This window comes from Chiloscyllium punctatum, chromosome 11 (genome assembly GCF_047496795.1).
Source record: "Chiloscyllium punctatum isolate Juve2018m chromosome 11, sChiPun1.3, whole genome shotgun sequence".
NCBI lineage: Eukaryota > Metazoa > Chordata > Chondrichthyes > Orectolobiformes > Hemiscylliidae > Chiloscyllium > Chiloscyllium punctatum.
In genome coordinates, this window is record NC_092749.1 from 8,197,670 (window position 1) to 8,210,165 (window position 12,496).

At 41.5% G+C, this 12,496-nt stretch overlaps 1 protein-coding gene across 1 annotated transcript in view; it reads left to right on the forward strand.

Moving 5' to 3' along the window:
• Positions 1–7,365: 7,365 nt before the first annotated feature.
• The window catches only part of LOC140482569 (immunoglobulin alpha-2 heavy chain-like), a 46,294-nt gene continuing 41,163 nt past the window's right edge, over positions 7,366–12,496 (forward strand). Inside the window, exon 1 of the mRNA XM_072580098.1 lies at positions 7,366–7,510. Within this exon, the coding sequence (XP_072436199.1) occupies positions 7,420–7,510 (91 nt within the window). The 5' untranslated portion in view covers positions 7,366–7,419. The remainder of the gene's footprint in view (positions 7,511–12,496) is intronic.

The window sequence follows — 12,496 nt, forward strand, 5'->3', positions numbered from 1 at the left end:
ATTGTCACAAAAAAATCCCTTTTTCCCAAGCATACCACCAACGTTGAACCTGAGCTCAGCCTCCTCCCCACAGTGAATCCATCCCTGAGACCACTTTCCATCACCTCCTCAATCTTCTTGATCACAAGCTGACCTCCAATTCATTCACTGGGCACAGCTCTTGCTGGTGGTGATTGTCATGTAAACTCTACTTCCTGTCTACAATGAGCTGGCTTCCTTCACGAGGGACATTACCCGAAACACGCAGTAATAAACACCAGTGTCTCTGGGCTGCATGTTTGTGATGGTCAAAATGAAGCTGTTACTGGAGGGCTCTCTGGAAGGCTAGAAATGCTCAGTAAATCCTAGGTACTGTTATGTAATTTTTCTCACATCATGTGTTCAAATCCAGATTACCATAATCAGTCTTTCCAACTGATACCAGTGAACATCGGTGCATGTCACTGCAGCGTTCCTTGTGATGCACTGTGACCCTTGGTGATACATTCCAGGATCAGAAACTGGAGAAGGACTGGGGCATTCACATCTTCAAAATAAAAAAAAACAATAAATGAACAAGAGTCTGATTGTTCGGTCTTTTCCACAGGCACAGGGTGGCTGAGAGAAATGGGGTAAACTGGCCAGATTGGAGACAAATGCAAGGGTCACAAGGTGTGCCCCTCGCAGTTCCGGGTAGAGGACATGGAGCCAGTGATGGTCCCAGGGTCAGGCTGAGGGAACTACAACTCAGTTAACGAATCAGGGTGGGTCCCACTGGAAGGTTGCGTCTTCTTGTCCATCAATATTCCATCCCACTTCAGGGAGATGGAGGAGGAGATGCAGCACGGATTTGAAGGAACACCATTCTGGCTGAAGAATGAGACTCCAGCACAGCAATCTCTAATCCTGGATGGAAGATCAGTTTGGTGATAACAACAAGATAAGGAGGAAAGTGAGGTGTCAAGAGAAGTGAGAGATAGGTGAAGTGAATGGGCGAAATGTGGCAAATGGAGTATAATATTGTAAAATGCAGTATTGCTCTTTTGTGGGAAGTGTAGAAATTATTGAGTAGTTTGATCAGAAGAATTAGAAAAGGAGTAGGCCATTCAGCCCCATGAGCCTGTTCCACCATTCAATGGAATCGTACAGCCACAGTGTCATAGAGCACAGAATCAGAGGAGGTTATTTCCCTTTGTGGGAGAGTCTGCGACCAGAGGGCAAAAGCTCAAAGGAATGGGTCTGCAATTTAAGATGGAGATGAGGAGGAATTCCATCTCTCAGAGACAGTGAATCTGAGGAATTCTTTACCACAGTGGGCTGTTGAGACTGAGTCCGAAGTAACTTTGAGTTTGATAGTGACAGATATTTAATCAGGAATGGAATCCAGGGTTATGGGGAAAAGGCAGGAAAGTAGAGATGAGGACTATCAGGGCAGCCATGATCTCACTGAATGGCAGAACCAACCCAATGAGCTGAATGGCCTAATTCTGCTCCTATCTCCTCTGGTCTTAAGGTCTAGTTGTGGCATTTAACAGGCTATTGGATGGTTATTTAAATATAAACAATGTGCAGGGTGAAGGCGGAAAGGCAAACATTGGAAGTAAGTGAAAGTGCTCAGAGATACAATGGACCTCCAGAAGGCTTCTTTCTTCATCAGAACGTCCATGTGATTTTGAGAACAGTAAGATTCCACTCTGTGTAGCAAATGTTGCTTCCCCTTTTCTGTTTCCTGGCCTCGGTTTGAAGCTCTTCTTCAGAAAAGACAATCTTATCTTAGGCAAATTGTCGAAATCACAGTTCCTGCAGTTATACTCTCTTCATTCCATAGATGGCAAAATCCCCAGGTTGTTCCACAGTCTTGTCTATCTGTCCATTAAACAGCTGGAAAATGGTGGGAACATAGGGGGATGTTCTGCACTCTCAGTGAGTGTGAGGGGACAGCTTGAGAATAGAGAATTAATGTGAATATCAGCATGGGTCCATTGGTGAAATTCACTCTAAATCACAAAGCTGTAAATTCATCAACTTTGTAAAACAGGAGGTTGCCTTTCAAATCCACCCTAATGAGACCCAGTGAACACAGACTAATCTAATCCACTCCAAATCCACACTGTAATGGTGCAGCCTGCCTCTCAATCACATTCTCCCATTAAATGAATGACAGAAAAGGATGGGAGGAACACTCCATTTTCTGGTCTGTATTCCCAGCCTGTGGAGCTCTGTGTCAGTTGCACTAAACAATCCCCAGACAGTGATAAATTCTCCTTGTGATACTCCTCTCCAGTTCTCAATGTTCAAACTTAAAACTCCACAGCAGCACAAATCATAGCATTGTATTTTATGTTCAGCTAAACATCTCTGAAGCAAACACTTACCCAAAGCAACACAGAGTCACAGCAAATAGAGTTCCACTGATCATCTCAACAGAGCGACAACCCTAACTACCTACATAATTTAATGTAAGTCCAGTTAATACATCAAAACACAAAGTTTCCCAGCCAACTGCAGATTCTTTCATCAGTCGTTTCTCAGGAGTTAAGAAAATTGGAATGTCAGCAAAGAGGAAATTCAGCACAGTTCTCTAGTTTCCAATGGGGGGACTGCAGTTTGGACATATTCCTTATTCCATTTCTTGTTTTTCTATGTTTTTCTTTAACTTCTTCTTAACCCTTTGGTGAACACACATTACTGAGTAAGTTTCCATGAAGTCAATCTGATATTTATTGTTTATGAATTGTTGTCAGTGAATTTACCCTGTGGATTATACATCGACAGTTACGTTGTCATGACTCCCTGAATGTCAAGCCCACTATTCCAGGAGTTGTCGCAATGGGGAAAGACTTATTTAAACATTTCAAAGTTCCCAATTTGCCTGTTTGTGAAACTCACGGTAAATGCAAACACAAACCAGGTAACTGAACTGAACAAGATAAACTTAAACTGATTACAAACTGTTTTTTTTTCACCAACGCAGAGAGGAAACACAGTTTATAACTGGATTTACCATTTCTGAATTTCCCCTCTTCCATATGAAGGCAGTCACACAAGACAGACCAGACATGGCTGTTAAGGGAAGAAAAGGAATGTAAACATCAGGGAAACACAGTTCAGTCACATCAATGTGGACCAGGAATTCAATGAGTTGTTTGCCTTCTCATAATTTCAATTCAGATTTGGTGGTTTTGCTGTGAACACGAAGTTATATTCAGAATGCTTTTGAGAAGAAGCCACAGAAGAGATTAATATGAAAAATTAAAGCCCATGAGATTGGGATATTGCGATGAAATGGATTGTGAACTGATTGGCAAACAGGTAACAAAGAGTCAGAATAAATGCATCCTTTTCTGAGTGACAGACCGTGATTGGTGAGGTACTAAAGGGATCAGTACTTGGACTCTAGCTATTCACAATATCGATTTGTGATTTAGAAAAGTGAATGAATTTAATATCTCCAAGTTTGCAGGTGACAGAAAGCTGAGTGGGAGGGTGAACTGTGAGAAAGTGTAAAGATGCTGCAATGTGATTTGGACAGGCTGGCTGTGTGGATAAATACATGACAAATAAAGTATAATGTGAAGAAAGATGAATGAAAGCAAAGAGTAGGAGTAAAAGGGTGTCTCACACGAAGACAGACTGTTCCATGTGGTGTACTGCATGGCTCAGTGCAAGGCCCACAGTGTTCAACAGCTGGAGAAATGGGTAGGATGTGGGGCCCAATTGAAATGGTTCCAAACTTTCTGATGGTATAAAAAGTAGGTAAGATTGGAAGCTGTGAGGAAGATGCAAGGGGGCATCAAGTGGCCAGACTCAGTTAATTGGAAAGGTCAAGGCAGATGAAATGTAATGTGAAAAAAAATGAAGATAGCTACTTTACCAAAGGAAACAGAAAGGCAGAATCTTTTAAAATATTATTTGGAGATGCCAGTGTTGGACTGGGGTGTACAAAGTTAAAAATCACACAACATCAGGTTATAGTCCAACAGGTTTAATTGGAAGCACACTAACTTTCGGAGCGTCGCTCCTTCATCAGGTGGTAATGGAGGGCTCAATCTTAACTCACAGAATTTATAGCAAAAATATACAGTGTGATGTAACTGAAATTATACATTGAAAAATTGACTGTTAAACCTTTCATCTGTTAGAATACTGTGATAGTTTCACTTCTTTCATGTGTAAATCACAAAACCTTTTTTTTAAAAGTTGCTTTCTCGGGTTAGCTGTTAACAATGGTGATAGCTAGACAATATGTTGAAGGTGTTGGCCCCCTGTGTTCTCTGTCTATGCCATGATGTTTAGAGTGATTCTAATCTAAAAAGTGAGATAACGGAGTTTTACATGGATTTGTGCAGTTTTTGAGCTCAGAGTTCTACATGAATGCTCAAAAACTGCATGAATTCATGTAAAACTCTGTTATCTCACTTTTTAGATTAGAATCAATCTAAACAGTGTGGCATAGAAAGAAAACCACAAGGGGCCAACACCGTCAACATATTGTCTAGCTATCACCATTGTTAACAGCTAACCTGAGAAGGCAACTTTTTTAAGAGAAGGTTTTGTGATTTACACATGAAAGAAGTGAAACTATCATAGTATCCTAACAGATGAAAGGTTTAGCAGACAATCAATTTTTCAATGTATAATTTCAGTTACATCACACTGTAAATTTTTGCTATAAATTCTATGTGTTAGGATTGAGCCCTCCACTACCACCTGATGAAGGAGCAACGCTCCGAAAGCTAGTGTGTGCTTCCAATTAAATCTGTTGGACTATAACCTGGTGTTGTGTGATTTTTAACTTTATTTTAAAATAGTGAGAGTTTGGGAATTGTTCTGGGTTTCCTGGGACCTGGGTGAGGCTGCAGCAGTTACTAAGGAAGGCAAATGTTATTCTTCACAACAAGGGAGTAGAGTCCAGGAGTGAGGGTGCCTGGCTGAAGTTGGATAAAGTATTGGGGAGACCACACCTGGATTGTGGACAGTTTGTCCCCAAATGTAAGGAAGCACAGACTTATCACCAAGTGAGTTGTATGGAGGGTCAGCAGAGTCATCCCTGGGATGATGGGTTTGTTGGATGGGAGAGAGTGACAAAATTGGCCTGTATGCTCTCGAGTTTGAAAAATCAGAGGTGATTAAATTTAAGCTTTCAACATTCTTCAAGGGCATGACAGTGCAGATGTAGGTAGAAATGTTTTCCTTGGCTGGTGAGTCAAGAACTATGGGGCATTATCACAGGAAAAGGAGTCGTATGGAGTTGTACATTGAGTATGTTCGAGACAGGAATTGAAAGATTACTAGAAGCCAATGAATCAGGGTATATGGAGATAATGAAGGAAAGTGACACTGCGGAAAATGAACAAACATGATTGAATTGATGGGCTGAAAGGTTACTCCTGTTTGTAACCTCCTTAGTCTTTGTCTCTTGGACTAAGGGAATGAATGATGGGTTATAAGAAGGGGAGTAGCCAGGGCAGGTGTGTGGAAGCGTTTAGATTAGGACAAGGGCATCTCAGGTGGAGGTGATCCCAGCTGAGGTTGTTCCAGTCAAGTCTGATACAGAGTGATGTCTGTCGCGATTGATTTTATTTTGTTGTGTTTTATTTAGTATGTTGGTTTTTCACTGAAATTAAAGCCTTGGAATGCTTGTTGCTTCAACATTTCATCCAAAACAGACCATGTTGGACCTGTACTCACCCCATTAACTCCAAAATTGGACATTTTGAATTGACCTACAGTCGGAGAAATCAGGCCTGACAGAAAAGTGGCCAAACTAACTTAAAGAGTAGTCAGCAGCTGTCGGCTTCAGAGGAGCCAAGGTCAAATCAGTCACAAAGGTTCAAGAGGAGCTAGTTACAACCAGACCAAGAACTGTGTATTCGAGGAGTATCTCTGGTAACTTGACTGCCTGAGTGTATGGAGAACGTGAAGACTTCCTGAGTGCTTGCACATTACGCCTCCCAGTGCAACAACAGGGAAGGGCATGGACAATTCCCATTGGATGACTTAAATCCAGCTTATGATCCCAACAGCCAAAGGCCATAGAAAGATTTGGAAGATCAGGGCAAGGTGGGACAAAAACACACCTGGACTCCACCACCTCATGAGGACACAGAGAAACCTCAATGAGGACACAGAGAAACCTCAGTGAAGACTCAGTGAGGAGTTAGTGAGGATCAATGAAGATTCATTGAAGACTCAGTGAAGACTTGCAAGGAAGACTCACAGCAAGAGTCATTGGAGAAGGCGGTGAGGCAATCCAAGAAGACCCAGGAGAAGATCTGCCCTGACCTGTGAGACAGCTTTGTGGAAGAGAGTCAGCAATACATCAGAGAGAAAGGAGATTCCAACGGCCCAGATCGAACATGTGGATCATTGTGGGTGATATCTTTTCTCAGATGGATAGAGCTAAATAAATGTTGGGAAATTATCACATGGTATTTTTAATAAGGAGAATTTTGTGAATGAAATGAAGTTAAACCACAAAATGATTTCTGCTGTTATGGACAGAATGAGACCACTCAAAACAGTCTTAAGCAGGCAGCTCAGACCATAACATTGCAACTTGTTTCAGTAAGTGTGCAGTGAAAATTACTCAGATTAAGTTAGCTCGGTTGTGAACTAGATTTTAAAACAGACAAAAAAAATTCACAAAATTACACAATGAAACACAAAGAACAGAATAAAGAGCAATACAGAACTCAACCTATCCAACTAGATTTAATTAGGCTGTTCGAATATGCAGAACCATCCCAATAAGTAAACCCCCTTTAAAAAACAGTTTAAATAGAACACATGCTTACAGTTTGAAGATGAAGGACAGAAAGAGAGAGAGAGTTTCCACACAGCTCACTGTTGAACTTCCAATCAATTCAGGACTGAATTAAAACTGCTCAGCTAGAGAGCTGGCCACTCCCCTTTCATTCTTCAGGTCACTTCTAAAACTTGACCACTTTGGCCTGAAATCTCATCTGTTTACATATAAACAAAAAGTCTCTCAAAATCCTTTTCATCTCTGTACCAAACCAGAAAAGAATCAAGGACAGAGTCTCCTTGAGCCAAGGAACAGCTTTTAGGAAAAAAAGAGACTAACTGAGTGACACTGTGTCCCCCTTGTCCACCTCATCAGCAGGAGCATTTGGGTAAAGTGTTTTCAAAACTGAAATGGGTCAAACAGTCAAATGTATAAATTCTCAATGATTAATTGACAAAATATGAGGAAGTTGCACTGAATAAAGAATGAGCATCACTGCTGAAATAAAACTCACTGTTTCACAAGAAAATCCAGCCAGACTTACCCTCCCTCAGAACAGAACTGCCATTGGTTGATTGTCACTGCTTCCCCTTTACTGACACTTGAACTTCTTACCTCCTGAGAAATGACAGATTAAAGAAGCTGTAGTTGGCTGGGACACTTTGTGTTTCAATTTATTAACTGAACGTACAATGAACTGTGTGGAGAAAAGGGGTTGTCACTCTATTGAAATAATCAGTGGATATCTTTTTGCTGTGACCCTGTCTCTCTGTATTACTTCGGGTAAGTGTTTCCTTTGGAAATGTTTAACTTATTGTAAAAGATATTTCTGTGCTGCTGCTGTCGAGTTTGTGAGAATTCTGTAGGTTTGAACATTGAGAACTGGAGGAGAGTGTCACAAGGAGAATTTGTCACTGTCTGGAGATCAGGAGAAAGTGAGGACTGCAGATGCTGGAGATTAGAGAGTGTGGTGTTGGAACAGCATAGAGGGTCAGGCAGCATCCGAGGGGCAGGAAAATCAATGTCTCAGGCAAAAGCGCTGAAAACGTCTCTTTTCCTGCGCCTTGGATGCTGCCTGACCTGCTGTGCTTTTCCAGCCCCAAACTCTCAATTGTCTGGAGATTGTTTGGTGCAGCTAACACAGAGTTCCACAGGCTGGGAACACAGACCAGAAAATGAAATGTTCCTCTCATCCTTTTCTGTCATTCATTTCCTGTGAGGATGGGATTGAGAGACAGGCTGCATATTACGGTATGTATTTGGGGTGAATTGGATTAGTCTGTGTATTTACTGGGTCTTGTTGGATGGACTTGAAAGACAATCTCCTGTTTTTGCAAACTTGGTGAATTTACAGCTTTGTGATTCAGAGTGAGTTTCATCAATGGACCCATGCTGACACTTACATCAGTTCTCTATAATCAATAATATTGAATTTGTTCCATGAAAATATCTCCAGGACTTCACAAACTGTGAACCAGGATCACACTGAATCCTGGATCTGTTCCAAAGCAGAAACATTTCCAAAGATGAATGTGCTGAATGCCAGTTCATGTTTTGTGTGATGGTGTTAATTGAAGGAAGGATGTTGATGGTTAGGAGACAGAGAGTATCTCCTGTTCTTTTTCACTTTGTGCTCTGTGAGCTTTAAATCTTGAATTAGATGACTGAGGACTCCACACAAATCTGATGGAAACAAGGACAGAGTGCAATCTTCTCTCTGTTGCTGCTGTGTATAGCCCCTCCTGTCAGGTGATCTGCTGCCATGGTGCCACACTCATCTCTCTTGTACTAGCCTCACCCACCCACTGTAGCTCATCAGAAACTGTTCTGTGACATCTGCCTCATCCACCAGAATGTCAGCTTTGAAAAAAATCTCTAGAAATAGCTTGGACAGTCACAGCTTCCTGTCCTATATGTGAGAGAGAAGCAAACTAAGCCAAGCCACCCCATCACACTCACTGAGAATGTAGAGTGTCCCTCTGCACTCTCACCATTTCCAAGCTGTTCAGTGGACAGACAATGTGGAACAAACTGGGGATTACACCATCTACAGAGCAAAGAGAGGGAATGACAGCACAAAATGTTGTTTTGACCACATGCCTGAGATTGGGGTTGCCTTTTTTGAACACCAACTGCAAACTGAGCCCAGGAAACAGAAAAGGGGAAGTAACATTTGCTCCACAGAGTGGAACCTCACTGTTCCCATAGTGATCTGATGAGAAAGGAAGCCATTGGCTCTCTCAGTACTTTAACTGCAGAGCACGGGTGAGATAATTAACAAATATTTCACATCGGTATTTACTGCAAAGAAGAATATGGAAACTAGAGAATTTGGGTAAATAACTGATGATATATTGAAAAGTGTCCAAATTACAGAAGAGGAGATGCTGGAAGACTCAAAATTCAGAATGTTGGATAAATCCCTTGAATCAGATCAGTTAAACCCCAGAACTCTGTGGGAAGCAAAGGAAGTGACTGCTGGCCTTTTGCTGTGATATTTACATTAACAAGAGCCATAGCTGAGGTGCTGGATGAGTGGAGGTTGGCTAATGTTGCACAACTTTTTAAGAAAGGCGGTTAGGAAAAGCCAGGGAACCATAGACAGATGAGCCTTAGGTCAGTGGTGGGTAGGTTGTTGGAAGCGATTCTGAATGACAGGTTAAATTAGGCATTTGGAAAAGTAAGGACTGATTAGGGATAGTCAACACGGCTTTGTGTTTCACTAACTTGACTGAGTTTTTTGAAGAAATGACAAAGAAGGCTGATGAATACAGAGTGCTAGACTCTGTCTATACGGACTTCAGCAAGATGTTCAACAATGTTTCCCGGTTAGGCTGGTTAGCAAGGTTACATCATTTGGAATCTAAGGAGATATAGCCCATTGGATACAAATTTGGCTTAATGGTAGGAAATAGAGGGTGGTAGGGGAGGTTATTCTTTAGATTGGAGGCCTGTGTCCAGCAGTGTGCCACAAGAATCAGTGTTGGGACCACTGCTTTTTGTTATCTATATGAAAGATTTGGATGTGAATAGAGGGAGTATGGTTGGTAAGTTCGCAGATGACACCAAAATTGAAGCTGTGCTGAACTGTAAAGAAGGTAATCTCAGAGTGCTACAGGACCTTGACCAAATGGGCCATGGGCCGAGGAGAGGCAGATGGAGTTTAATTTAGATAAATGTGAGCTCTTGCACTTTGCTGAGGCAAGTCAGGGTAGGACTCATATGGTTAATAGTTGGGCCTTGGGGAGTGTTGTCAAGCAAAGGGACCTTAGGTGAAGGTGCACAGTCTCTTGAAAGTGGAATGGTAAGTCGATAGGATAGTGAAGAAGGCAGATGGTATGTTTGTCTTTATTGGTCATTGCATTGAGAATAGGAATTGCAATGTCATGTTGCAGTTACACAGGATACTGGTTTGGCCACTTTCAGAATATTATTTTCAGTTCTGATCTCCTTGTCAAAGGGAAGAATGTTGTGAAACTTGAAAGGGTTCAGAAAAGATTGACAAGGATGTTGCCAGGGTTGGAGGATTTCAAATATTGGGAGAGACTGAATAGGCTGGGGCTATTTTCCCTGGAGCATTGGAGGCTGAGGGATGTCCTTATAGAATTTTCTGAAATCATGAAGGGAATCGATAGGGTGAATATCCACAGGTCTTTTTCCAGGGTAGGGGTGTCCAAAATTGGAGATAATAGGTTTAAGGTGAGAGGGGAAAGATTTAAAAAGACATAACCGGCAACTTGTCCACATGGATGATGGTGCGTGTTTGGAATGAGCTGCCAGAAGAAGTGGTGGAAACTCATATATTTAAAAGGCATCTGAATGGGTATATGGATGGGAAGAGTTAGAGGGATATGGGCCAAATGCTGGCAAATAGACCTAGATTAATTTAGAGTATCTATTTGGAATGGATGAATTGGACCAATGAGCCTGTTCTGAGCGATGTATCTTTATGACTCAATGACTCCATAATTTAGTGTCAATAACTCGCCTTTTCTTCTTCATCCTGTATATTGTTTCTGTGTAAATAATCATCCAGTGCCCTGTTAAATGCCTCAATTGGACCTTAATGCCATTGGACCAGAAGATGGAAGATCAGAATCAGACCATTCTGCCCATTGAGTCTGCTCATGGCTGCTCTAATAATCCCCAATTTGACTTTCCTGTCTTTTCCCTGTATCTCTAGATTTACTTTCTGTTTAAAAGTCTGTCTTTCTCAACTTCATCATACTGAATGGTGAAGCCTCAGTTCTCCTATGTGATAGAGTTCCCTTCTCAGTGAGGAAACCCCTTCTCCTCCCTGCCTTAAGTATACATCCCCTGATTCTGAGATTCTGTCTTCTGTTCCCAGACTCTCGAACAGTGGAAACATTTTTTTCACATCTACCCTGTCAAATTCTCTTGGAATCTTTTTCTGTTTCAGTACTGATGCCTCACATTTTTTTGATATTCTGGTGAGAACAAGCTCAATTAATGTCACCTCTCCTCATAAAACAGTGCCTCCATACTGGCTACCAGCCCAGTGACCCTTCTCTAGACAGCCTCCAATACCAGGACACCTTTTCCTCAGATAAGGAACAAGAACTGTTTCACAGGATTCCAGGTGTGGTCTGACTAGTGGTTTGTACAGTTTTGGTAAAATCTTCCTGATTTTATTCTCCATTTCCTTTGAATTGAAGGATAATCTTCATTTGCTTTCCCTGTGACCAACAGAACTTGGATGTTAGCTTTTCTCGTGATTTATGGATGAGGACTCCCAAATCCCTTTGTTCTGCAGCTTTCTGTCATCTTTCCTATTTCAATAATATTCAGCTCCCCTGTTCTTCCAGACAAAGTGTATGGACTCACATTTCTTTACATTATACTCCATCTTGCCAAGTCTTTGCCTCTTCACTTCCTGTGTCAATATCCCTGGGCAAACTTTTTGTCATTACTTACCTTCCTACTTATTGTTGTGTTATCCACAAACTTGGAGACAGTAATTCACATTCCTCATCCACTTTTACTAAAGGCAAAATACTGAGATGATGGAAACCTAAAGCAAACACAGAGAATGCTAGAAGAACTCAGCAGGTCTGGCAGTATCTGTAGAGAGAGAAAGAGAGTGAATATTTTATGCTTAGTCTAATTTTTCTGAACAACTCTATGTTAGCCTATTATTGGGCCATTATTTCAGTTATCTTGTTCTTAATACTTTATGCATTCAAGTAAAGAGTCATTAACATTATTTCCGCTGGTAGCCCTATTCACTGCCGTTTTTCTGTGTTTGTATTCTGTCTGTTCCTTTCCCATTCTAGATATTGTTATCCAAATAGCTGCCCTGTAATGCAGCTGTCTCCTCTTGCTTTGTCAGCATCTAAACCCTTTCTCCCAAACCTTCCCTCCAATTAATTAGTTTCAAACCCTCTCTAAGCCCTAGTTACTCAATTCATCAGGATACCAGTCCCAGCATGGTTCAAGTGAAGCCAGTCCCAGAAGAACACTTCCCTTTTACCCCAGTACTGATGTCAATGCCCCACTAATCGAAACCCTTTCCCTCCAGACCAAACTCTGAGTCATGTACTGAAATGCTTGACTGTATTTGCCCAGTGCCAGTTTTCCTGTGGCTCAGACAGTAATCCAGAGATTCTTACCTCGGAGATTCTGTGTTATAATTTAGCTCTGAACTGTTCAAAGTCTTTCTTTCTTGTGCTCCCAGTGTCATTGGTCCCAATGTGGACAATGATGATGAAATCATTCTTCTCCCTCTCCAAGTTTTTTTCTCCTGCCCTG